Source organism: Phalacrocorax aristotelis, chromosome 16, assembly GCF_949628215.1.
Source record: "Phalacrocorax aristotelis chromosome 16, bGulAri2.1, whole genome shotgun sequence".
NCBI classification, from domain to species: Eukaryota; Metazoa; Chordata; class Aves; order Suliformes; family Phalacrocoracidae; genus Phalacrocorax; species Phalacrocorax aristotelis.
In genome coordinates, this window is record NC_134291.1 from 13,720,078 (window position 1) to 13,743,680 (window position 23,603).

Sequence of the window (23,603 nt, forward strand, 5' to 3'; positions counted from 1 at the left end):
AGGTTTGGGGATGCTGCGTGCGGACCACTGGCACTCCTTGGCTTTCTACTATGCAGGAGAGGAGCTGCTTTTAGGTGAAAAGACCCATTGTGCTCTTCCTCCTCCTCATTCCCTCATAGGGCTGCTGGGTCCGAAGATTTTGGCTGTGACCTAGAAAGGGGTTGCAGCATTGTCCCTGTTTAGGACAGGTGGGTCCCTGTGGACCACAACGGCATCACCAGCATCACTCCTGCCACCTCTCCATCAAGATCCTGGTGCTGCAAGAGGTTTCCCTGAGAAGGGGGGAAGTGAATTATTGGATCCTGGTGGCAACCGACAGCATCCCCTGTGGAAGATGGTTTCCAGCCAGCCGGGAGCGTGCAGCAGCGCGCTCCCGGCTGGCTGGAAACCATCTTCCATGCAGTATTGCTCCAGCAAGAGTTAAGAGGGGCTGGATGCCGTGTGTGTGTGTGTGCATGCACGCGCCCTGCTTTGTTTTTAAAAGCGCCTCGGCTGGCCTGGCCCCCCGCCAGACCCGGGGCCCGCCGCTGGCAAAAACTCCGGCAAAGGAGTATGAAAGGGGCAGAAACTAAATAACAATAAACCACCTTTTTCTGGCTGCTCTAGTAAGCGAGCCGGGGAGCACTCTGGCTCCCCGAAATCCCACCCTGACTTCCCCAAAAAATTGTGCCTGAGATGGAGAGGGAGGGACCTGCTTGAACCTTGGGGCTGCAACATTGCCCAGGCCTTGCCGAGGTGTCCCGGTGAGTCACAGACCTGTCTGGAGATGCCCAAACTGCTTGGAAATGGCTCTGCTGGGATGATCTTTACGCTCCCGGGGAAGGGCTGGACACCCTTGCCCGTCCCTTGCTCCTGGAGGATGCCTGGGGCTGCAGCAGCCTGTGCCTGGGGTAGGTGCTCAGGCACACCAAGCTGTTTGCAACCCCCAGGGAAAAAGGCCAGAGCTGCAACCGAGCACAGCTTCGATGGCGAGATAAGGGAGCAGGGAGAACCTGCGCGCGCAGCAGGTATGTGGCTCCTGCAGCATCCCAGGCCTGGTGCAACACGTCCGGCTGCGCTTCCGCCAAGCCCTGCCAGCGCCGGCACCGCTCCCCCGCTGGCCCCCGGCCAAGGCTGCGCAGGGAGCGCGCGGCTCCCGGTTCTGCCGCCGTGCCCCGGACCCCAGCCCCGGCCTCCCCTGGGTGCCATCCTGGGAGCTGGAGCCTGTATCGGCCCACCCCGGTGGGTGACTGTGCTGTGAGGGGTGAAAACTGCCAGGGTTTTGTAACACCGCCCTTGGCCGTGGGCATGGCCGGTTGTGTAAGGCGCCCTGTCTGCTCACGGAGGGAGTCAGTGAGCACGGTGTGGTCGCTGGGTACCCGGCATGGAGGCGTCCCCGGCGGTGGGGCTGGCTCAGGCTCTCCCACCTGCTTTGCAGGTGCTTCTTGTCCCCTTGGAGCGTTGGTCCCAGGGTCTGGCTGGCTCTTGGCCCTTGCTCCCCCACCCTCGAACAGTCCATCCTGGGGCATTGTCTTGTCTCTTTGCCAGGATGGGCATGGATAAGCCTGAAGGGGGTTCCCAGCTGGAGGCAAATTGGGTGTAAACAGCAACAGGGAGACCACGGACTGGGAGCTCATGGACCTTCCACTCCCACGGAGGTTCCCTCTCCCTGTGCAGGGCACCCAGCTCACACCCTGTGTGGCCCCTTGGGGACCTCCCTGGATGTGTCCCGGCCACGTGAGCACCACTTGCCTCGGCAGTCTCCAAAAGGGGCCAGAGTCCTCCCTGGCAGCTAATCATTGCTGATGTGGGTGCATGGCGAGCCCAGCTGGCAGCGTGGGGGCCGGTGCAGCCGTAGCAGTGGGGATTGCTCTAGGCTGCTGCCTGAGCTGCTCTGGTTGGCCTGAAGCACCTTAGGTTTGGGTTTGTTGGGCTGATGTGGGTGGGAAGGGCTGCATGAGCCCTCCTGGTTTCCCTGAACCAGCACCCACTAATCCTGCTAGGTTAAAAAGAAGGGAAATGCTCCTCCTTGCAGGGGAAGAGGCTCCTGCACAGACAGAGGAGCTGCCTCTGACCTTGCTCTGTGTCTCCAAACCCCGAGGGCTGCTCAAGCCTTGGGGGAACCCTCAGCTTCCTCCTCAGTAGTGCTGGGGCACAGGCAGCTCGGAGCATTTGTCCCACTGGTTATATTTAGGAGCACGTGCTGGGCTGCACATGGACATCCTGGAGCTGCTTCTCCATTCCCTCCACCCCAAACCTTGTGTGGACATGGAGGGGTCCAACTCTGAGCCCCCAAAGTCATGGCTCTGCTCTGTCCTGCTGCAGCCTGCTCCGAACACCTGCAGCTTCATGGGGCTGAATTCATGCCAGGTGTCAGCATCACCCAGGAGCCTTGTCCTGGATAAACATCATCTCCCAGGAGCAGTGCAGGTGGGTGCCTCTGCTCAGCACCACCTGGGGACAACCCTGGCACTGGGACAGGGACCAGCATGTGGCCATTAGCGCCCTCAGCCCCCACACGTGGCCGGCCACGTGCTTGCAAAGCCGGTGCCTCGTCAGCCTGGAAGGGACGTGCAGCTTCCAGGACGGGTTCGCTTTCCCAGCAGGGTTGGCACGGCTCGGGAAGCCGTTTGCTGGCAGGGCCTGGGGATGAGGCAACCTGCTGTGATTCCCTGGCTGGGGTGAGGGGCACGGGGTGCTGCAGGAGGGGTGGCATGGTGCAAGAAGGGATGCCTTTTCTGACGAAAAGGAGCCGAGGAAGGTGGGGAGACCCTTTTTCCTCCTGTGCACCACCCTCTTTCTCCTGCCACCCCCCGGGATGCTGCGAGGCGGCAGGCGGGGGTTTCTGCGCTCAGCTCCCACGTCCTGCCTCTGCCGCCAACTCGGGCTTGCCGGGGCCATTCCCAACACGCACCCGCCGTGCTGGAAAGGCGTAAACAGATCGGGTTGCTGGCAGGGGTCCAGGGAGCGGGCAGGCCTTGGCTTGCATCCCACCACCGCTCCATCAGGCTGGGGTGTGGGCAGCGCCGAGGCAGGGGGACGGGATGGAGGGGGCCAGCCTGGCGGCGGGGTCCCCACAGGCAGCAGGCTCCCTGCGGGAAGCCGGGCACAACCTTGGTTTGATGAGGTGCTGGGGATGCTGCCCCTGCCTCAGTTTACCTCTGGTGGCTAAGGGCTAAGGCTAAGGTGGGCCTGCTCTTTAGGGGTTTGGAGGTGTGGACGTGCTGCCCCCAACCCCCTTTCCCATCCCCACATGGGAAGCTGCCAACCTGAGCTTAGCCCATGGACTGGGGGTCCTTAAATCCAACCCCCCCTTATCCATTGCAGTTGTATTCCAATGCTTTGACCTTGCTATAAGTCAGCCCCTGTCCCTCCGTGTTGTCCCTGTCCCCAGCTGGTCCCTGGAGCAGCTGCCGGTCAGCTCTGGCGCCCAGGCTGGGCGATGGGAGGAACCTGCTGCCCTCCCTGCTGGCCCCGGAGCAGCTGGGACAAGGGGAGGGGGAGAGGAACGTAGTGCCTGGAATAACTCAGCAGCCTCCGAGGCCCCCACAGGGATGGCGAGACAGGCACGGGGTCCCAGTGTAGGTTCTTGCTTCCACCACGGGACGGGGAGATGCCTCTCCCGGGACACACCGTGTCACCGGCTGCTAAATGCATTTATCTGTGATTGCTTCTTCCACCTGGGACACACAGGGTGGTGCAGGGCATGCGGTGGTATGGGTGTCACACCCCTCTCCTGTCCCCTGCAGATGGGGTCCCACCGCAGACTGGGGTCCCAGGGGAATCCTTCGCTGCCACAGCTGGGTGAAAACATCCCGCTCCAGCCAAGGCACAGGAAAAGCGCCGCCAGCCAGATGCTCGGCAGGGTTTTGGCGATGGCTTCTCCCGCTTTGTGGCGTTGCCTGGCCAGTCAGAAACCCGGGCGGGCAGCTGGAGCGTCAGACCTGGCTGGCAAAGAGCCCTCGCACTGGGCACAGTCAAAGCCGCGCTGCCCTCCGTGGCCTTGGCAGGGAAAGGAGAGAGCAGCGGCAGGTTCGTCGCTCTGGGGCTGCTTGTCCCAGGCTGGAAGGAACTTGGCCTGTGCCCGCTGGGGACGGACCTGTCCCTCTCCCCTTCTCACTGGCGGCAGTGTGGAGTGGCTGGGCAGTTCCCCTTGCTTTTGTAGGCGACCTTGCGCAGGGGATGGGAGGAGCAAGGAGAGACGGGTGCCCTCTGCACCCTTGCCATCACCGAAGAGGGATCCCTCCCATCCCTCGTGGCTTCGGAGCACCGAGCAGCTGCTGCTGGGTGAGACGCTCTTGCTCTTTCCCAGTGCAGCTGCCATGAATGGCTGCAGCACCACGGCATCTGTGGGAGCAGTCACCCATCCAGCATCCCTTGGGACTACCAGGAGCCAGAGGCCACGTCTTGCCTCTGTCCAGGAGGGAAGGAAACGGTTTGCTCAAGGTATTCAGATCTGGGCTTCAATTCAGATGGAGCTGGATAGCCTGTGCATCGTTTGCTGTGCATCATTTGCTGGAAGGCGGCTGTAGGAAGCAGAGAGTCTCTTGTTTCAGTTTGGCACTAGGGGGTAGAGGCAGTAGCCCCCCAGGAGTGAAAATCCTAGGTCCAGAGGGAGGAAAACCCAAACCCCAGGCAGCGTCTGCCCCGTCCCTGCGCAGGCTGGGCTGTGTGTGTCTGAGGAACCCCACCGGCACGTCCCTGAGCTCGTGGGGTCAGAGTTGAGGAAAGGCATCCGCAAGGTATTTTTAACCCCGTCCGTGCAGCCGCCAGCAGCAGTCTGAGGTTAGCCCTCCGCTGCCGAGGGTTGATTCCCCACGGGCTGATGGTGGGGGGGGGCTTTGAGGAAAATTCGGTTCCTGGTCACTGGGGCCTCGGGAAGGAGTGATGGCACTTGAACCATTGACCTTCTGGGTGACTTTGAGCAAACAGCTTCACCTCCTGGTGCCTCCCCTCCCATCCTGTGTGTGCCTTGACTAGATTAGAGTATCCAGGGTGGAGACAGCCGCTCCGTCCGCCCCGGCAGCGCCTGCTCCGGGCACATGGCAGCTTCCCCAGGCTAAAGGGGGAGGATGTCGCAGGATTTCCAGCCACCACATTACTGTGTGCTTTGAGTACTGGCTCCACTGGCCGGAGCGGCTCCCAGGTGCCAGCTGCCACATGCGGGTACTGGGCTGGCAGTGATGGGGACAGTGCCGGAGGGCCATGGGAGCCCCGTCCCCCAGCCTCGGCCTTGACCCACTGCCCCCAGGAGCTGCATGATTTCCTGCAACCATCCAAGCTACAGCAGAGGGCTGGATCCTCATTTCATTCCCTTGAGCATGCGTGGTTTTGCTGGCTGCTCTAATTTTTATCTGGGGCTCATTGTTAGAGCCATAAAATAAATAGCTACATGCCCCACTCGAGTGTCAAAACCCTGCAGGTTTAGGTGGGTAGCTGTGTCCCTGCCCACCCTCCCTAATTAAGTGTTGCTCAGCAAATCCAGACTCACGGACCTGCCCTAGTCTTCCCGTGCAAGGCAAGCCCTTTGGCTACTGGCTCCTGCCGCTTGCCTCTCAAGTCCCCCTGAGCCTCTCATGTCCCCTGTGAGCCCGTATCGTGTTCGCAGCCCTGAGCATGCCATGGAATGTGGTACCCCGGGAAGCGGCTTCCCCCTGCACAGGGCTGCTGAGGTTGTTTTCCTCACTGGTGGCTCCCTCCGTGCCTGCACTCAGCTGCTCTTGCCGTCCCCCCGCATCCTGCTTCCCCTCTTTCTTCCTCCCATTGATGGTTTGCCGGTCGGATTATTTTTCCCAGATGCTGCAGTCTGCAATTTTCCCAGGTTGAATCCGCCTGGGTTTGTTCTCCTGATCTCTCTAAATCCCTTTTGTGTTATTTATGCCCTTGCTGATCTGTTGAGCATCCTCCACAGATTATATTAATGTGCCATTTGCTTGGTATCGTGTTAATGAGAGCGCTAAGGGTGTCTGTGGGTGCAGCCCCTTCACCTGGGTACCCAGGGAGCACCAGAGCTCCATGGCCCGTTCCCCAGCTCCCGGGAGAACCAGTTGGAACCAGCTGAGCAGGAGCCAAGGTGCATTGTTAATGCTGGACCAGATGCTCTGCTGGTCCCCGTGTCCCGCAGCCAGCGGGTGGCGGGCCCTGCGATGCACCGCAGGCGCAGGCGGAGCGCGCGCTTGGCCGCCAGCCCCTGCCGCTATCGCCCCATCTCTTCCCGCTCGGGAGGCGTCCTGTCCTTTCGGAAGGATGGGGGAAATGGAAAAGGCTCCACCTCTTCCCTGGGCAAATACAGCTCCTCTGAGTTCATATCCTGGAGAGCGGAATAGCCAGGTCCCAGCAGGGATGGTGACTTCACCTCCCGGTAACGCGTTTCCCCGGCCAGCTGGGAAAGGAACCCTTGTATCTCTGAAGGAGCCGCCCGGCTTCCCCCACCCGAAGCCTTTCCAAACTGTTTCCATCCTGGCTGGGGCTGGGGGATGCGATTTCAGCTCTGTGGGAAGGGGCATCACTGCTCCTGCTTGCTGGGGGAGCCGGGCTGGGGCGCATCACTTTGGGGTAGGCAGCTGGTGTGAACCCCCAAATCATGGCGGGGAAGGGGAGCGAGCCCTGTTCATCCCAGCACACAGCTGAGATCCTTCTGGGGGCCTGAAACTCCAAGCAGGAGCATGTGTTTGGCTTTTGCAGGGGTTGAATCCAGCCCCAAAGGACTCCTGTGGTGCTGTTTGCCCCCTTCCGTCCCTGCTGTGGCTGTCAAACCTCGGGGCCAGAGGCGAGAGCTGTACCTTCTTCCCAGCTGCGGGGATAGGGATAGGGTTTCCGACTCTGCTTTTCCTTTCATTGTTCTGGGAGTCTTCGCTTTGAACAAGCTGCCTGTTTTTTCCTGCTTTGCTTGGTGGGGGGAAATTGGGGGTCTGGCCTGGGGGTCCAGGGGCGGCTGGGCTAGGGGTGAGCGATCGATGTCTGTGCTGTGCAGGGATGCTGCCCCTGCTCCCTCCTGCTGCCAACCTCTTTAAAAAATTTAATTGTTGGATTTTCCCTGGGAAAAAGGCTCCCAGTTGACTCCATGGTCCTGTTGCCATGTCCCCAAACCCTCCGCTTTGCCTGTTGTGGGTACCCAGCCCAGCCCAGGGAGAAAGGCAGATGCCTTGGACCTCTCAAACTCCTCTGCCTCTGCCTCTGCCATTGCCTGCCTTCACCATCATGCACCATCATATCTGAACACATTGCAGGACAGGAGAGAAAAGGAGAAAGCATGGATGAGGAGGGAGGCAGAGCTGCCAGAGGAGACTCAGACATGCCGTCGGCAGAGACAACAGGGTGGCAGGGACAGCCTGGGCTCTGCGTGGCTGTAAGCCCTAAGGTTTAGGGCTCAAGCCAGGGGTAAATGGTGGAGGCTGTCGAGGTTAGAGACAAGCAGTCTGTGTTTTGGCATAGGCTGTTCACAGTGCACAGATGCTGTGTCCAGCCCTCGGGATGCTGTGAGGAGCCACTGGGAGTTCAGCCCCGGCAGGTTGCTGCACTTGCTGGGGTTATTCCAGCTGGATCCAGGCTTCCGAAACCAGGAGCGGGGCTTGGGTGTGACAGCTGTCGAAGCAGGGCCCTGGCCAAGGCCAGTGTGTCTCACACCCAGTTTTGGTAGGTTTTTCAAGGGATGAAGGCACCAATTATTCTCAAGGAGTTGCCAGATGCCAGTGTAGGGAAAGATAAAGGGCTCCCTGCTTGTCGTGCTCTCCCGTCGCTGTGTTTGCTCTCTGTTGATGGGAATCTGCCTCTCTGATTGCTGCCTCCCCATCCCTGCCAGCTAACCCCGTGGCTTTGCCCCAGTCAGACCCAGCCCGCAGTGCCTGGCTTGGCGGAGGACCTGCTTGTCGGTGTTGGTGGGGAGCCCAGTTGCAGGGGTGCTGCGAAGCCTCCAACCCCAGCACAGGCCGTTTGCAGACAGGAGAGCACCCGTGGCACTCGGACACCCTGGCATTTGGACACCCGTGGCATTTTGATGTGGGGATGGGTGCTCTGCCCTGTATCTCAGGCAGAAGCACCCTCCCAGCCAAATTCAGCCACCATAACCTTGGGGGAAGCAGGGGGGGGCCCCTGGGGAGCTGGGCACAGCGCTGGGCTCGGCGTTTGGGGTGCGGGCTGGTGGCTACAGCAGGTAGCTGGGGTCAGGAGCCCTTGGCTCTCACCCAGCTTCCAGCCCAAGCTTGCTGGGCAACTTTGGTTGAATTTCTTAACATCTCTGTGGCTGAGCTCCTTCCCTATCGAAGTGGGCGAATCTCTTCTGAACCTATTGGGAAACTGCACCTGAAGCAGCCAGTTTGCCCGGAGGCTGCGCCGGGAGGAGCCGGGTGTGGGTGGCCGCAGCAGACGTGCCTGTGGACAAAGGGGCGACAGGGAAGGGTGATTCCTACAGAAGAGAGATGGATGTCACCTTCTGGGTCTCAATTTTGGGTGAGGCATCAAGTCTCTGCTGAGTCCCAGCATGAACCCACCGTATGCGGAGGCAGGGCCGCCCCAGGCTATTGGGGCAGGTCGAGGCCAGGCAGGGCAGGTCAGGTAAAGCTGCCACCTCTTGCCATCTCCGCCTCCAGCCCCAGGAGGCTGCCGCCACCATCAGAGACGGCTGGTGCTCTGTGGGATCGCAGCTGATTAGCTCCTCCAGCTGGTTTATTGGCTTAGTGGTGACAGTCCCCAGGTGGATTTTATTTTCCCAAGAGGTTATGTGCATATTTGGCATGTCCAGAGCACGCGGTCCTTCTCTCACTGCCCGGGGCAGCAGGTGTTCCTGCCATGCCCAGACAGGGCAGGGTACTCATGGCCGGTAGTGCCGGGATGCTAATGGTGCAGGGGTGCTCAGGGTGGATGTTGAGGGGTGCTCGTGGCTGGCGGTACAGGGGTGCTCAGACCTGCAGTGCGGGGAGGCTCGTGGCATGGCGACACGTGCAGCCAGTGGTGTGGGAATGTGATTTCCCAGCGCCGGGGAAGGGATGAGGGTCTGCAACACAGGAACAGCAGAAAGGTGTATTTTTTCAAGGTGTCTCTGGTAAGGAGGCGAGTCTCCAGTTATAGATCTGTCTGTCCCGCACAGGGGCAAAGGCTTGCAGCGGAGGAGCTCTGCTGTGGCCACACTGGGTGGACAAAATTGGGGGATTACAGCAAAAGCACTGCTTTCCAGAGCCTGACTCTCCATGTGTGAGCCAGGGCAGGAGCCTCCAAGGGGTGCTTTGCAGAGGACACGGGATATTTGGGTGTTTCCTTCCCCAGCCAAACCCACGCGAGCTTGTATCACTCCTTCCCACTGAGCGGTTCAGCACTTCAGGGGGCTCGTGTCTGTCTCGGACCACGGGGTGAAGCCCAAGGATGTCCCCGCGGGGACGAGGTCTCTGGTGAAGGGCACGGGGTGACACAGGGTACCCGGCGTGCTGGTGCAGGGGGTGCCGGGCTGGGCGAGGGCACGCCTGGCTCCACGCAGCCGGCACAGCCGGCGCCGGGCGAGTGCCCTGCGGGGGTAAATACGGGTTAGCGCCGGGCCGGCTGCCAGCGGCGTGGGTGAGGTGCCCGCCCTGGCCGGCTGCTCCCCGGGAGCCCCCTGCACCCCAGCCCCACGGGGAAACTGAGGCACGGGGCGCAGCGCAACCGAGGAGGCCACTCGGCCAGGGGAGCCGGTTGGAAACATGCTGTGCAGGGCTGCACCACCTTAGGACCCCCCACAGCGAGGATTCGAAAGGCTGAGGGCTGTCACTTTCCCCCCGGCTGGGGCCGGAGCTGGAGCCAGAGCGTGGCATGGGCGCGTGGGCGGCTGCGCTGCCTTTGCCATGGCCGGCGGCCGGCGGAGCACGCGGGCCCTACATTTGTAAGCAATTTGCCGGAGCGATCCGGAGGTGCTTCCCGCCTGCTGCTTGGCAGCCAGACGCCGCACAGAAGCTTGCTGGCTCCCTTGAGGCCTCGCTCAGCCCCGAGCCGGCGCTGCCGAGCCTCATCCTGCCTGGGCAGGTGCCGGCGAGTGCTCTGGGGAGGGCAGAGCGGGGCGGGGGGCCGGCGGGACCCCTTGGAGGGGTCGCACTGGGGAGCAGGGCCGAGCAGGGGGAACCCACAGCCAAAGTTAACCCTTGGGGTGCACCAAGCCGGGTTTTCCCCTGGAAATATCCCCTTCAGGGCTTTTTGCATTTTGGTGCTGGGTCCAAAACCCACGTTTTTCTGGGTTCATCTTCCCGGGGTGTGAATGTGCTCCTGGCAGGGAGCAGGGGGCTGCGGATCAGGCCCACGGGTGCTCCCACACCGGAGCAAACCCAAAGGAGGTGATGATGCGGCTGGGAAGCGACAGGCCACCCCATCCCAGTGCCATGGCTGGGTCAGCCCCGACCCCGCAGCCCTTTCCCAGTCCAGCTTTGCGGTCTCCCTCTCAGAGCCGTGCCTCTGAACCAGCTGGTCTGGGAGGGCTGTGGGATTGGGAATGGCTTGGCCCAGCCCCTGCTGAGCCCCAAAAGGTCCGGGTGGGAGAGGCCAGGGAGCCTGGAGCTGCCAGGGCACTGACAGGGAGAGAAGGGGTGGAAGAAATGGGGAGAAAAACAGGGGAATCGGTCAGAAGGAGCACATGGATGGAACGAAGAGGAGGGATGCAGGGAAGCGTCCCATCACCTGCCTTCCCATCACCACATCCCAGGAGCATGACAGGGGCTCATGGCACCCCCCATCAGCCCTCGTGCTGTCCCGCTGCTTCACCCCGTCCTGGCACTGGCTCCCCGCTGAGGCAGGGCAGCCGTTGGGGTTGCTCTGCTGGCCTCGCCTGCCGTAGGTGTGGAGCTGTGCAGGGCACTGGCGAAGGCGTCACGGCTGCCTGGCTCTGCTCTGTTTTCCCCTCCATCCCTCCACTCTTCTTCTCTTTGCTCATGCCTGCAGTGCCGGCGTGCCCGGCCCCTCTCCTGCCTGCGCTTTGCCTTCCAGCCTGGCTGCAAACCCTCCAGCTCTCTAAGCAGTGATCTACTTAGCTACAAAACAGGGATGGACTCTTTCCCTTCCTTACCTGAGGTGGATACGAGCGTCATTGCATTCATATTTGGGAAGAGCCCCAAAGGGGATGCTGCTCCTGACTCCGTGTTTTGGGACCTGCTGCTCTCCCAGCCACCCACGCCATGTCTGCGTGGTCCTGCCCCGTGTCCTGACCTTGCTGGGCTGCTGGAGCAGGGAACTAATTTGAGGAATGTTGCTCAGGAGAGAAGCAAAGACACAGGCATTTTGCCATGCAGATGCTGACAGCTGCCTCCTGGGGCCAGGGAGTGGGCAGGGACCCCCACCACGTCCTGGGACACCCACCGCTTCCCAGCCCTGCTTACTGGGCCCCACCGGCCAGCCCGGTCCCCTGGTAGGAGGGGGCCAGGGATGGAGCTTTGGGGTGAGCTCTCCCCCTTCAAATAGTGGGCATTGCTGAACTCCAGGACCAGCCCCTGGGGACCGTGGGATGTTTCTGCCTCTTTCAGATGTGCTTGTGCTCAGTGGGCATCTCCATCCAGCCCTTCACTTCCCAGCATCGCCTGCCCGGCTCCACTCTGCTGCTGGGCTCATGTGGTTCCAGCTCTGCCCCTCATGCTGTGGGTGAGGATCCCTCCTCCTCCTCTTCCTCCTCCCCACCCTTTCTCAACAGCAAAACCTCGTGGCAGTTTTCAGCTGCAGCTGACGGGAGCAAACCCACATTGGCCTTCAGTTCCCACCACACAGAGCACCCTTTAAAAATACTTATTTATAAACCCCGATTAAACAGGGGAGGGGCTGTGGGATGGCTCGGGGAGCAGGAGGTGATGGCTTCACGGGCATTGCCTGCGGCTTAGTGGAACCCTTTGTTTATTTTTAATTTTATCTCAATTGTGTCCTTTGGAAATCCCCCAGCAGCAAATGCTTCCCAGCCCTTCCTGCTCCCAGGATCCATCCCGAGACTTTTGGAAGGGCAGGATGAGGCCTTTGCCCACCATGGCTAACCCCGTTCCTGGCCCTGCTGCGCACCCCAAGTACGATCCTGGCTCTGTGAAAGAGGCACCCGGGGCTCGGTGGTTATGGTCGCTCTGTGACTCAGGTCAGAAGTGGCCAGTTCACAAGTGAAATGTGATTTTTCTCCTGGCTGGCGGAGCCAAGGGAGGCAGTTTGTCCTTGGTGGAAACCCCAGCTCCTGGGCTCTCGGGCGATATGGGGCTGGGAGGGAAAAGCAGGGGCTCCGCTGAGCGATGCCTTTGGGAGCTGGTTCCTTCGGGAAGGGCTTTCAGGGTGACAGAGCTGCTTGCTGCCCCTCTGAAGATGAACAAACCCTGGAAGAGGTAATTAGGGTGATCCCATCGTGATCCCCTCAGCTGTGGGGAGTCACGAGTCCTTCACCAGCAGCCACTCCAAGCCTATTTTGCGTTAATTAGGCTGTTTACAAAACACTGTAAATTGCAGTAACGAACACACTGTTCCTTGGTTTCCTTTAATTATCCATGTGCATGATGAATGAGCCAGCCCCCTCTTCAGCTCTCCTTTCCAGCGGAGGGGCCACGCAGCAGAGCGTGGCTTTGTGTGGGTCTGCCATGCGAGGTGGGCAGAGACCTTGGGAGAGGGGGAAAGGAGTGGGGGAGAGAGCTGCAGCCCCAGCCCCAGAGATCGGCCTGGCTGCGAGGGAGGGGGCTCCTTTCCCAGGACCCCGCCATGTTTCAGTGGGGTTTGAGCAGCTGTTTCACCCCGGGCTCGGAGCCCGGCTCTTAGACTTCGATTTTCCATAGGAAAATCACAGAAACCTTTCAGAGCATTTAATCCTCCCTGGCTCGGCGATGGGGCTGCCTGGAAAGGCAGAGGAGGAGCGGCGGCGTTTCTTGCCCCCTGCATACCTTCCCCTTTCTTTCCCTTTTGACTTGGCGGATGAATTCCAGAGATGTTAATCCGCTCTCAACCCCTTGGTGAAGAATAAAACGTCCTCTCTGTGTGGGAGGAAGGAATTCATTCGAATTAATTGCGGGAAGGAGTGGGGAGCTGGGGGTGCGTGTGAGGCTGTGCCGAGGGTGGGGTGAGCATCCTCCACCGCTCAGTGGTCCCCGAAGGGGAGGGAGGGACAGGGCGGGAGGGACGGGATATCCGAGGAGGTGGCACAATCCTCGCATTCACGGCCGGAGGCTTCAGCCTCTGCCTCAGCCGTAAAAATGCCAACCATGTGGTCTGTGGGCCAGGCCTCAGTGGCAGCGGCGGGCACGGGGAGCGAGTAGGGGGAAAAATGGCCCCGCTCAGCAGTTTTGGGGTGTTGCTGCCTATAAAGGGGAGGGAAGCGCCGTCCCACCGAGCCAGGGTGATGGGAGCTGCGGGGTCCGACCCGTCCCGGGGGCGTGCAGAGATGGGGCAGGAGGGACGGAGGGAGGAAAGGGTCTGAGCTCGAGCTGGATCAGCCTGTTGAGGGTTCGTGGAGGTGAACGTGGAGTGAGAGGAGAGGAGAGGAGAGGCTGCCGGGATGGGCCAGGCGCTGTTCTGCGCGCTGGGAGGTCGGTGTGGCTGCGGGATGGGGTTCCTGCGGGGTCCCGGGGGCCGTGTGGGGTGGCGTGGGCTCTGCCTCCTGGCCTCATCTTTGCCTCTTCTCTCTGCAGAGCTCCTGGGATCTGCCAAGCGCCTGAACGTGAACTACCAGGATGCGGACGGGTAAGTGCTCCCGGGCAGGGTGCTGGGTGCTGCTGCATGGGTGGGCTCGCTCTACCCAATATCCAGTCGGTTCTGCAGCTCCGGGTATCATAAAACTTTGGAGGGCAGCTACTGAGCCCTGGAGGACACAACAGCATCCCGAAGCCAGGGCCAGCCCTGCAGAGGCAGACCCAACGCCTGCCTGGATCTGAGCTGAGGGCTGTGCTCGATCCATCCTGCAAAATCCTTTGTAAAGCTCTTCTGCATCCCCCTCCGTTGGGCTGGGGATGAAAAGGGATCGTAGCGTGTCCAGCCAGTGTCCCGTGTCCCGACTGCTGGTTGAAGCACAGAGGAGCACCTGGCCGGCCCCAGCGCCTGCACGCGCTTCTGCCGGTGCTTAATATCCCAAGAGCAAAATCCTTTCGTTTGGGAGGGGGCTTAAAGAGAGAAAAGATGAGGTTGCCAAGTGACCACAGCATATTTGTGTAGCTCATCATTTCCAAAATCCAAGCACTTACTAAGCTGAGTACTGAGAGTTAAAGAAACCACAAAGGCCCATAAAATAAATAAGCATGTTATTCTTATTGAATTAACTCTGACCCATGAGTTATTAGCATTGTTTTATGTACTGTTGTTGTACCTAATTTCTACATGTTTTGTTTTTGAGGACTCTGTAGGAGGAGGTGTCCGTGATGAGTCCTAACAGGCCAGCGGGGGGTTGAAAATGTGCAGGATGGCTCTGTCTTAAAATAATACTGTGCAGATGGAGCTTAATAGAAAAAAATGTAATAATAGAAGCAATGATCTGGTTCTGATAAGGCACAGGGCTTGTGCTCGGGCAGCTCCAGGTGCTGGTGGGAACACGAGTAAAGGGTCCATTCCTCATCAGAGGACCACGTGCGGGGTATTAACAACGCGAGTGGCACATCGGGTTTGCTGGGGCACAGGAAGGGGATGGTGGGGAGGTGAGACCCATGCACGGGGACGGCAGCGTGCACCCTTCTGCTGCCATGCTGCTGGTGGTGTCCTCGGCGTCGCCTTGCTTGCAGCTTGGAGATGGTGGGGTGGGCAAGGGTGGGTTTGTGCAGCCACCTCCAGGGCAGAGGTGGCCCCAAAGGGATGCCCGCAGGGTTGGCCTGGGAGGATTTTGTACCCCTGCATTCTCACTTTGAGGCAGAGGTTTTCACGTGGGCTCAGGGACATGGTGGCTGTGCTGAAGGAAGGAGCAGCGTCCCTCCTGCAATGCCTAGAGACCCTGTGCAGGGATTTGGGGGTGCCCTGGGACCACGGGTCCGGATGACAGCTGTGCTGGCTGGGCTGCATCCCCAGCGTGGGGCTGCGACACTGCTGAGCCCATCGGAGCCCCAGGCTGGCGCCGTCTGGAGCTCCCCACGGCCCTGGGAGCGGTACACGGGCTAATCCCCGGCGGTGTGGGGACCCTTCACTTGGCTGTGGCCCTTCACGTGACAGCGCGGGGGGATCGTCAGGCAGACAGGCCCCTTTCACAGACCTGAGACACAGGGCTCTTTCATTACCAGCAACCTCCCATGCTGTGCCGTGGACTCCCGGCATCCCTGCTGGCACGGGGAGGGGGTGGCTGGCGGAGAGGCCAGGAGTAGCCACAGGGCTGGTGTGTTTGCCAGATGCTGGGAGCACTGTGGCGTCGGGCTGCCTGGCTGCACCACGAGAGGGGAGGTACACCTCTCTCCACCCCACCCGCTGCCCCTCGCACAGGGCAGGGGGGTGAGGGACCCTTCTTGCTGGGGTCTTGGGGTGCACAGGGTCCCTGCATCCCTCACTGAGCCCTGGGGCACAGACAGCATGGGGGGATTTCTCTCTGCTTTGCTATGGGGAAACTGAGGCACTGGGAGAGAGGAGTCAGGAGGGACGTAGCCATGAACAGCTGGTGACCGTCCTGGCCTTTGGCCCATGTCCCCGTGCAGGCGGGGGCGATAGGGACAGTACGGCAGGGACCGGGGCTGGGCTGAGCCCTGCCTTGTGTTGCAGGTTCTCGGCACTGCACCACGCGGCTCTGGGCGGCAGCCTGGACCTCATCTTGCTGCTGCTGGAGGCACAGGCCACTGTCGACATCAAGGACAGCAATGGTAAGGGGTGTCTGCCAGCACGGCCCCGCGCTCAGCCCTCCGAGTGAGGCCGGGGGCCGCTTCCAGCCCTGCTGAGCCCCGTTTCCCTGCAGGGATGCGCCCCCTGCACTACGCGGCCTGGCAGGGGCGCGTGGAGCCAGTGCGGGTGCTGCTGCGTGCCTCTGCCTCCGTCAACATGGCCTCGCTGGATGGGCAGATCCCACTGCACCTCTCTGCGCAGTACGGCCACTACGAGGTGGTAAGTGAGAGCCCAGCACCACCCATGCACCCACCCTGGGTCTCTCTGGGGGTGCACAGGTAGGGGATGAACCCCGTCGTGTCGGGTGGGAGGGAGGCAGGGGTGCTGGATGATGCTGAGCCCCTGTACCACGGTGCTGCCCCACAGTCGGAGATGCTGCTCCAACACCAGTCCAACCCCTGCCTCATCAACAAGGCGAAGAAAACCCCCCTGGACCTGGCCTGCGAGTTCGGGCGGCTGAAGGTGAGTGTTGCGGGGCTCTGCCCTGCGCCAGGCACTTCCCCGGGGGCAGCTCTGGGGCTGGCTGGCCCCTCTGGGAGCAAAGCACGGGGTCTGGCCGTGACCGTTCTGCCTCCACCACAAGCGTCGGAGCCCGACTGGCAGCACCCACCTCCTCCTGGGGCTGGGCAAGGCTGGATCCTGAACCTGGAAGCTGCAGGTTTTGCTCCTGACCTCTCAGCAGGGCAGCATCAGGCTGGGAGAGAAGCCAGGAGTCCTTGCTCCCGGTTCCCTGCAGCCTCCCCCCGCCCACCCCAGCTTTGCTCCTGTTTAAGCACAGATAGGCTGAGCTGGCTAATCCCCACAAGCCCGGAGCACCTGGTCCTGCTCGGCTGCTCGAGCTTCCCGGCACGGCTCGTGGGGACGGAGCTGCCCCGTGCTCTGGGAGACCCTGGCCCAGCCAGCACCGCACTGCCAGGCTGGGCTGGAGCGTGGCCAGCCAGACCGTCCCGTGCCCCACCAGGGAGTGGACCTGGGGGATATTTCCATTTTTGGAGTATCTATAATGTCTGCAGCTATAAACAGGGCAGTAAAAATAACTCCTCTGTGCCTCTGGGCTGCCCTGAGATGCTGAGAGTTGCTCTGGGCTTGGAGAGACTGGAGCTTTTTAGGGCTTGGTCTGAAAAGCCCGATTATGGGAAGGCTATTTCTGGCTGTTGTGACCTTTTACGGCCCTTTGCGACGGCGTGGCCATGCCAAGAACCAGCCGGCTCCGGCCAAGCCCTGGGGCTGCAGATGAAGAAGAGTGGCAGGATGGGGAGCAGAGGGCTGGCCCCAGGGCTGAGCCCCTTGCTGGGAGGGTGCAGGTGGGGGTACCTACACCCCATTGCTCACCCCGTGCCCCGTGCAGGTAGCTCAGCTGCTGCTCAACAGCCACCTGTGCGTTGCCCTGCTGGAGGGACAGTCCAAGGATGCCACCGACCCCAACTACACCACCCCGCTGCACCTGGCAGCCAAGAATGGGCACAAGGAGATCATCAGGTAACCCCCCACCAGCCCAGGGTACTGCCCTATCCCAAAAAAAACATCATGGCTTCAGTCCCGCTTCCTCCCAAACCCACCTCCCTGCTGCAGGCTTCAGTCCCTCATCCCCAAAGCCTCAGCGGTGTGAGGGGTTGTCCCCTTCCCATCACAAAGCAGCCAATTGCCTGGCCCTGATGTCTGTGTCCTCCCATTCATGCCTCTCCCTCCGACCTGCCAGGCAGCTGCTGAAGGCGGGGATCGAAATCAACAAGCAGACGAAGACAGGCACAGCCCTGCACGAGGCTGCGCTCTACGGCAAAACGGAGGTGGTGCGGTTGCTGCTGGAGGTGAGCGCGACAGGGACGGGCTGCACTGGGGGGACAAGCCCCTGGGGCTCAGCCACCACCCCTTCCCCTCCGTCCGTGCATCCCCCGCGGGTCCGGCAGCAGCTATGGGGTCTGTCCCTGACTGTGTCCCCTCCTGGGCAGGGCGGCGTTGACGTGAACATCAGGAACACCTACAACCAGACGGCACTGGATATCGTGAACCAGTTCACCACCTCGCATGCCAGCAAGGACATCAAGCAGCTGCTGAGAGGTGAGGTGGGGCCGGCGTGAGGCCGGGCACTGCCTGGCACTACGAGGGGCTTCTTCCCCACCGGGGCCTGCCTGGGGCTCCCAACGCTCCTCCTCAACAGCCTAAACTAGCCTGGCTGTGAACATCAGCACCCCCGTCCCATCAGGCGTGCCCCCATCCTCTCTGTGGGCGGCATCCAGGGATCTAGTCCTTCCTGCAGTATTAACGTTCTCTTCTCCCCTCTTCTCGCTTGTTTTCTCCCTCCATCTTCCCCAAACTGCTCTTTCCCCCTGCGCTCTGGCACCTTCTTCCTTCCCTCCATCCGTTGTCTTCAGAGGCATCAGGAATCCTGAAGGTCCGAGCTCTGAAGGATTTTTGGAACCTCCATGACCCGACTGCTCTCAATGTCCGGGCAGGAGACGTCATCACGGTGAGGCTGCTCCCCGCTGCCTGTCCCCCTGCCCCGCCACAGCCCCGGGTACCAACCCCGTCCCTCTCGTCCCCGCGGCAGGTCCTGGAGCAGCACCCGGATGGGCGATGGAAGGGGCACATCCACGACGCTCAGAAAGGCACCGATCGGGTCGGGTACTTCCCCCCCTCCATTGCTGAAGTCATCAGCAAACGAACAGGTCAGTGGCTGTCCTGGGCATGCTGGAGACAGCCCCCTGTGAGAAACCATCGCAGCCTTCCCGGCACCTCCTGTAGGACAGGTCCCTGCAGCCCTGGCTAGCTAAGGGGGAGGAAGAGAAGGACTTGGGTGGGCACAGGAGTTTGTACCATCAGTGGAGTAGCTATTTGGGGGTTGAGGCTCAGCTATCCACCCCCCACCCTGCCTCCTGCATGAGCTCTGACCACGCGTGTTTTGTCTTTGAATGCAGGCATGGTTGTCCCCCGCATGATGCCCACGCACCAGCGCCAGGGTTCCCCCGGGGCCCTCCTGGTCCCCCCCGGTGGGCCGCAGCACCTCCCCGACGAGTGTCCTCACCAGGCAGCCCCGAGCGTCCCAGCGGCCTATGGCCACCTCACCCTCACCCGGTCGGCCCCGGGCCCTGACAGCTCAGGTCAGGGGCGCAGCTGGGGAGGGAGAGGGGCTGGGGACCTTCCCCTGTCCCCAGCCTGCCTGCGCAGGGGGACACAGGGAGACTCTCCTTCCACCTCCTGGAGGGGAAACAGCCAGATAAGAGGGAGCAGGCGCAGGGAAAGGGAGTTTTGGGGAGCCTGTAGAGCAGCCCCTTCCCTCCCTGTGTCCTCGGCCAGGCTGCATCCCTACGCATCCCCTTTGTGCATCCCTTGCCAGCCCAGGTCACCCTGTCTGTGCCGTGACTGATGGGAGGCGGGAGGGAGCGATGCATCGTTTGTGGCCAGAGGGATCTTGTGGGAGGCTGGTTTTTACTGGCGTCGCTGTGTTGGCGCGTGGGTCGCTGCCGGGGACCTCCGTGCCCTGTGTCAGCCCTGATCCCGGGGCGCTGCTGACAGCCTCCCCGCCTGTCCCGAGCAGCAGGAGACAGGAACAGCGTGGGCAGCGAGGGCAGCATCGGCAGCATCCGCAGCGCCGGCAGCGGCCAGAGCACCGAGGGCACCAACGGGCAGAGCACCAGCATCCTCATCGAGAATGCCAGGGTAGGCGCCAGTCCCTGCTCCCCCCTGTGCTGCTCCCCCAGCCCTGCCCTGGGCCGGCTCAGCCTGGGGGTGGACCCCCTGCACCTTCCCTGTTGCCCCCTGCACCTCCTAGCGAAGGAGGGGCTGCAGGAGCTGAACATCCTCCACCAAACACATATTCACTGCTGGGACTCAGTGGGGAGACATTCCTGGGGGTCCCCGGTTGCCCCCACAGCACAGCTGGCCCTTCCGAGTGGGGCTGGAGGCTGTGGTTGGTACCACACAGCATCTCCACTGTGTCCAGTGTTACTTGAGAGTATAAAAAGGGTCCTGGGCCAAATCCTGCCCGGATCCCTTGTGAGGGGCTGGCCCTTCTCTGGGTGAAGCTGTGCCCAGCAGCCCGGTGTGGGGACCCCCGTCCCACTCCCGGAGACGCGAGGCAGACCCTGGGACCCACCTGGGGGGACAGGGAGGGAGGTCCCTGCCCCGCTCACTCCTCTCTCACAGCCGCTGCCCTCCACCGGCGACGACCTCCAGCAACACCTTTCGGGATCGGAGCCGCACAACGGGCAGCTGACCTCCACGCCAGGTGAGGGATGTCCTAACACCATGGGGCCTCGGGGACAGCTGTCCCCCCACCCCTGAGGGCTGCTCGCTGCCCAAGTGCCCCCGGAACTCTTCTCCTTTCTCCTCTCTGCCAGGGCCACAGGGCCACCAGACCCCGGGCAGCTGCCCACCTGGAGACAGGGTCTTCTCCCACCAGTTCTTGCGGCCGGAGCAGCTCCTCGAGGGGAAGGTAACTGGGCCAACTGGGGACCTGGTGTGCCGGGTGGGTGGGCCACATCTGGGGCTCTCAGCCCAGCTCTTGCTGCACTGGGGACACGGGACTGGGCCTTGGGGATTGCGGGGGCAGGTGGGTCTTGCCCAAGGAGGTCCTGTTGTCTTACCTGAAGCAGCCAGGTCATTCCAGCCCCTGCAGCCACCGTCACAGGCTGCTCTTTGCCCCATCCTCTCCCCAGGACGCAGAAGCCATTTACAACTGGCTGAGCGAGTTCCAGCTGGAGTCATACACCGCCAACTTCCTCAATGCCGGCTACGATGTCCCCACCATCAGCCGCATGACCCCAGAGGTAAGGCAGGTCCTTCTCCCCTTGGGCAGCATCCCCAGAGCTGCCAGCAGCGGGTGCCCACTGCCCCGTGCTCCCCATGCCGCTGCTAACCGCAGCCCCGCTCTGCTTGCGTTAGGATCTGACGGCCATTGGTGTGACCAAACCAGGCCACAGGAAGAAAATCTCCACCGAGATCGGGCAGCTCAGCATCGCCGAGTGGCTGCCCAACTACATCCCGGTGAGTCCTCGGCTTCGGTCCGGCACCCTCTTTTACCCAAGTCTTTTCTCAGAGCCGTCTTCCCCCAGGACAGGACTGGATAGGATGGGGGTCTCTAACTAAATGCATGCTGCAATGGCCTGCATTAATGCAGCCAGAGAGACCCCAAAACCCCAGGCTCCTGGCCAGGGGCAGGGAGGGGTCGGATGAAGGTGCTGCCCATCACTTGATGCTCACGGCAGTGTCTCTGTGCTCTGTGCAGGCTGACCTGATGGACTGGCTCAGTGCCATTGGGTTGCCCCAGTACCACAAAAAGCTGGTGAACAACGGCTACGACTCCATCACCATTGTGACGGACCTGACGTGGGAAGATCTGCAAGAGATCGGCATAAACAAGCTGGGTGAGTCCTTGCCACTGTTCTGGGGTGGCCCAGGGCAGCCAAGTTTCCCACCCAGGTCCCACACTCCGTTATCCCTCGGGCTGGCGGGCACAGGCACGTCCTGCGCTCTCGGAAAGGGCAGGTCATGGCTGTCCCTAAGGGCTCTGCTTGGCAGGCTGGAGCCGGGCCGAACCAGGTGGTCAACAGCCATAGTTTGTCTCCTCCCATAGGCAGGGTTTGAATAACCTGGAGGCCTTTGCCCTGGTCAGTGACATGACCACGGCTCCTCTTGGCCAGGAAACAAAGGCCTTGGGAGGCAGAGCCGACCTAACGCCCCTTTCCTGTTGCAACCTTCCTGCAGGTCACCAGAAGAAGATCATGCTGGCTGTTAAGAAGCTCAGAGACCTCCGCAAAAGCCTCAACCAAGCAGAAGCAACTCTGGCAAGACGCAAAGTCCCCGGTGCCCTGGACATCGTCACCATCGAGTCGCTGGAGAACGGAGAGTGCCAGTCCCCGCACACCCCCAAAATGATGACCTTCCAGGACAGTGAGCTCAGCTACGAGCTCCAGACGGCCATGTCCAACAGCTGCCACGAGACGCTCGGCATCAAGAGCAGCCAGGGGATGTCACGGAGCCAGGAGAGCATCGGGGTGCGGTCCCGGGGCTCGGGGCACTCGCAGGACAACGTGCTGTCCCGGCACCTCTCCAGCCCCTCGCAGGAGAGCCTGGGCAGCGGGGAGAGCAGCAGCAGCAGCGGGCAGTCCTGCGCGCCACCCCGCAGCAAGGAGAGCCCGGCCAGCCTGCCAGGACGGCCCAGTCCTGAGCCCTATGGGAAGCTCGTCTCCCCCGAGGGGCTGATCAGCTATGCCAATGGTGGCGGGGGCAGCCCTCTCAAGGAGAGGAACCTGCCCGAAGGCACGGATCAGTACGCCCGGCCGGTGGCTCAGAAAGGCGCTGGGACACCGGCGGTCACCCCCTGTACCCCTCCCCAGACCCCCAGCAAGGCAACGGCCCCGTATGTCTTCATGTACCCGCATGTCTCCTTGAAATCCCCGACGGCCCCTTCTCTCCTGGGAGCAGAGCAGCCCAAGGCCCTGGCGCACCCGTACCCCTCCATCTCCTCCGGACAGAAGAGCAGCCTGCAGACGTCAGCCCAAAAAGCCTTCTCCTACCTGCACAGCCAGTGCGGCCCCACGGAGCCGCCCGCCATGGCGCCCACGGCTGGGGGGGCCCCAGGCGCCTGGCAGGCCGGCGAGCAGCACAACGGGGGCGAAGGCTTCAAGTACAAGAAGCGTTCGCACAGCCTGAACCGCTACGCGCTGTCGGACGGGGAGCACGAGGAGGAGGAGGGGGCACCCACCAGCACCCTGGGCTCCTACGCCACCCTGACGCGGCGGCCGGGCCGCAGCCAGATGCCGCGGGCCTGCCTGCAGACGGATGCCAAGGTGACCCGCAGCCAGTCCTTCGCCATCCGGGCCAAGCGCAAGGGTCCTCCGCCGCCGCCTCCCAAGCGCCTCAGCTCCGTCTCCAGCGCCCTCGCTGCCGAGGCAGATGGTGAGCAGCCCCCTGGCCCCGAGCGACAGCCCGCAGCCCCCCAGGATGAGGCCGACGCGGGTGCCAGCCCCGGTGACGCCAGCCGCGGCAGGACAGTGAAGAGCCTGGCAGCTGCGCTGGAGGGGACGCCGGGGGCAAGTCCGCCCAAGCCCCTCCTGGCCCCGAAACCGCTGCACATGGCTCAGGACGGTCTCCCCGGGGCAGGTGTGGACAGCGAGTCCTACAATGGTGGTGACACCAGCAGTGCCACGCTTTCTGACGCTGGCAGCAAGCCACGGAGACGGACATTCAGTGAGCCCTGCGCTCCCATGACGGAGGTGGCGGCACAGGGTGGGCGGGAGGATGCCTGCTCGGACACAGAGGAGGAGGCCAAGCCGGGGGTCTCCTCCTCATCCTCCCAGAACAGCTCCAGTGAGTGCATCCCCTTTGCAGAAGAAGGCAACTTAACCATTAAACAGCGGCCAAAGCCCACGGGGCACCCCAAGGCTGACATGGCCGTGCTGGACGCAGAGCCCAGTTCCCAGCCAGCAGAGCCCCCCTGCTCCGATGGGAAGGAGCCGGTGGCGCCTGCTCCCACCAAGGAGCCACCCGTGCTGGAGTTCAACCTCACCGAGTCGGACACGGTGAAGCGCCGGCCCCGCTTCAGGGAGCGGGAGCCGCTGCAGGCGGTGCTGAAGGCGTTCAGCATGGCAGGGCAGGCGGAGGCGGGGGCCAGCCCTGTGCCCCAGTATGCCCAGGCCCAAGCGGTGAGCATCGCGGGCCCCGCCGTGTCGGCACCGGCGCCGCGGGCCGGGCTGGCTGGGGATGCCTTTGATGACGACAGCGTGGAGTTCAGGATTGCTGAGATAGAGAAAAGCATCTTGTCGCTGGAGAAGGGGATGAAAAAGGCACCGAGCCCCACCACGGCCCCCAGCCCCACGGAGCTGCTCGGCACCGCCGTGGTGAGGACGCCCGCTCCAGGTACGTGGGCTTGCGGGGGT

The 23,603-nt window shown here is 62.2% G+C and overlaps 1 protein-coding gene across 1 annotated transcript in view; it reads left to right on the plus strand.

Annotated features, from left to right (window-relative positions):
- Positions 1 to 23,603, plus strand: part of CASKIN2 (CASK interacting protein 2) — a 35,416-nt gene that overhangs the window by 8,579 nt on the left and 3,234 nt on the right. Inside the window, exons 3-19 of the mRNA XM_075111091.1 lie at positions 13,572 to 13,623; positions 15,610 to 15,707; positions 15,800 to 15,945; positions 16,093 to 16,188; positions 17,075 to 17,205; positions 17,426 to 17,534; positions 17,676 to 17,784; positions 18,099 to 18,193; positions 18,275 to 18,392; positions 18,642 to 18,824; positions 19,262 to 19,383; positions 19,870 to 19,951; positions 20,064 to 20,158; positions 20,382 to 20,492; positions 20,608 to 20,709; positions 20,951 to 21,089; positions 21,430 to 23,583. Of these exons, the coding sequence (XP_074967192.1) occupies positions 13,572 to 13,623; positions 15,610 to 15,707; positions 15,800 to 15,945; positions 16,093 to 16,188; positions 17,075 to 17,205; positions 17,426 to 17,534; positions 17,676 to 17,784; positions 18,099 to 18,193; positions 18,275 to 18,392; positions 18,642 to 18,824; positions 19,262 to 19,383; positions 19,870 to 19,951; positions 20,064 to 20,158; positions 20,382 to 20,492; positions 20,608 to 20,709; positions 20,951 to 21,089; positions 21,430 to 23,583 (3,942 nt within the window). The remainder of the gene's footprint in view (positions 1 to 13,571; positions 13,624 to 15,609; positions 15,708 to 15,799; positions 15,946 to 16,092; positions 16,189 to 17,074; positions 17,206 to 17,425; positions 17,535 to 17,675; positions 17,785 to 18,098; positions 18,194 to 18,274; positions 18,393 to 18,641; positions 18,825 to 19,261; positions 19,384 to 19,869; positions 19,952 to 20,063; positions 20,159 to 20,381; positions 20,493 to 20,607; positions 20,710 to 20,950; positions 21,090 to 21,429; positions 23,584 to 23,603) is intronic.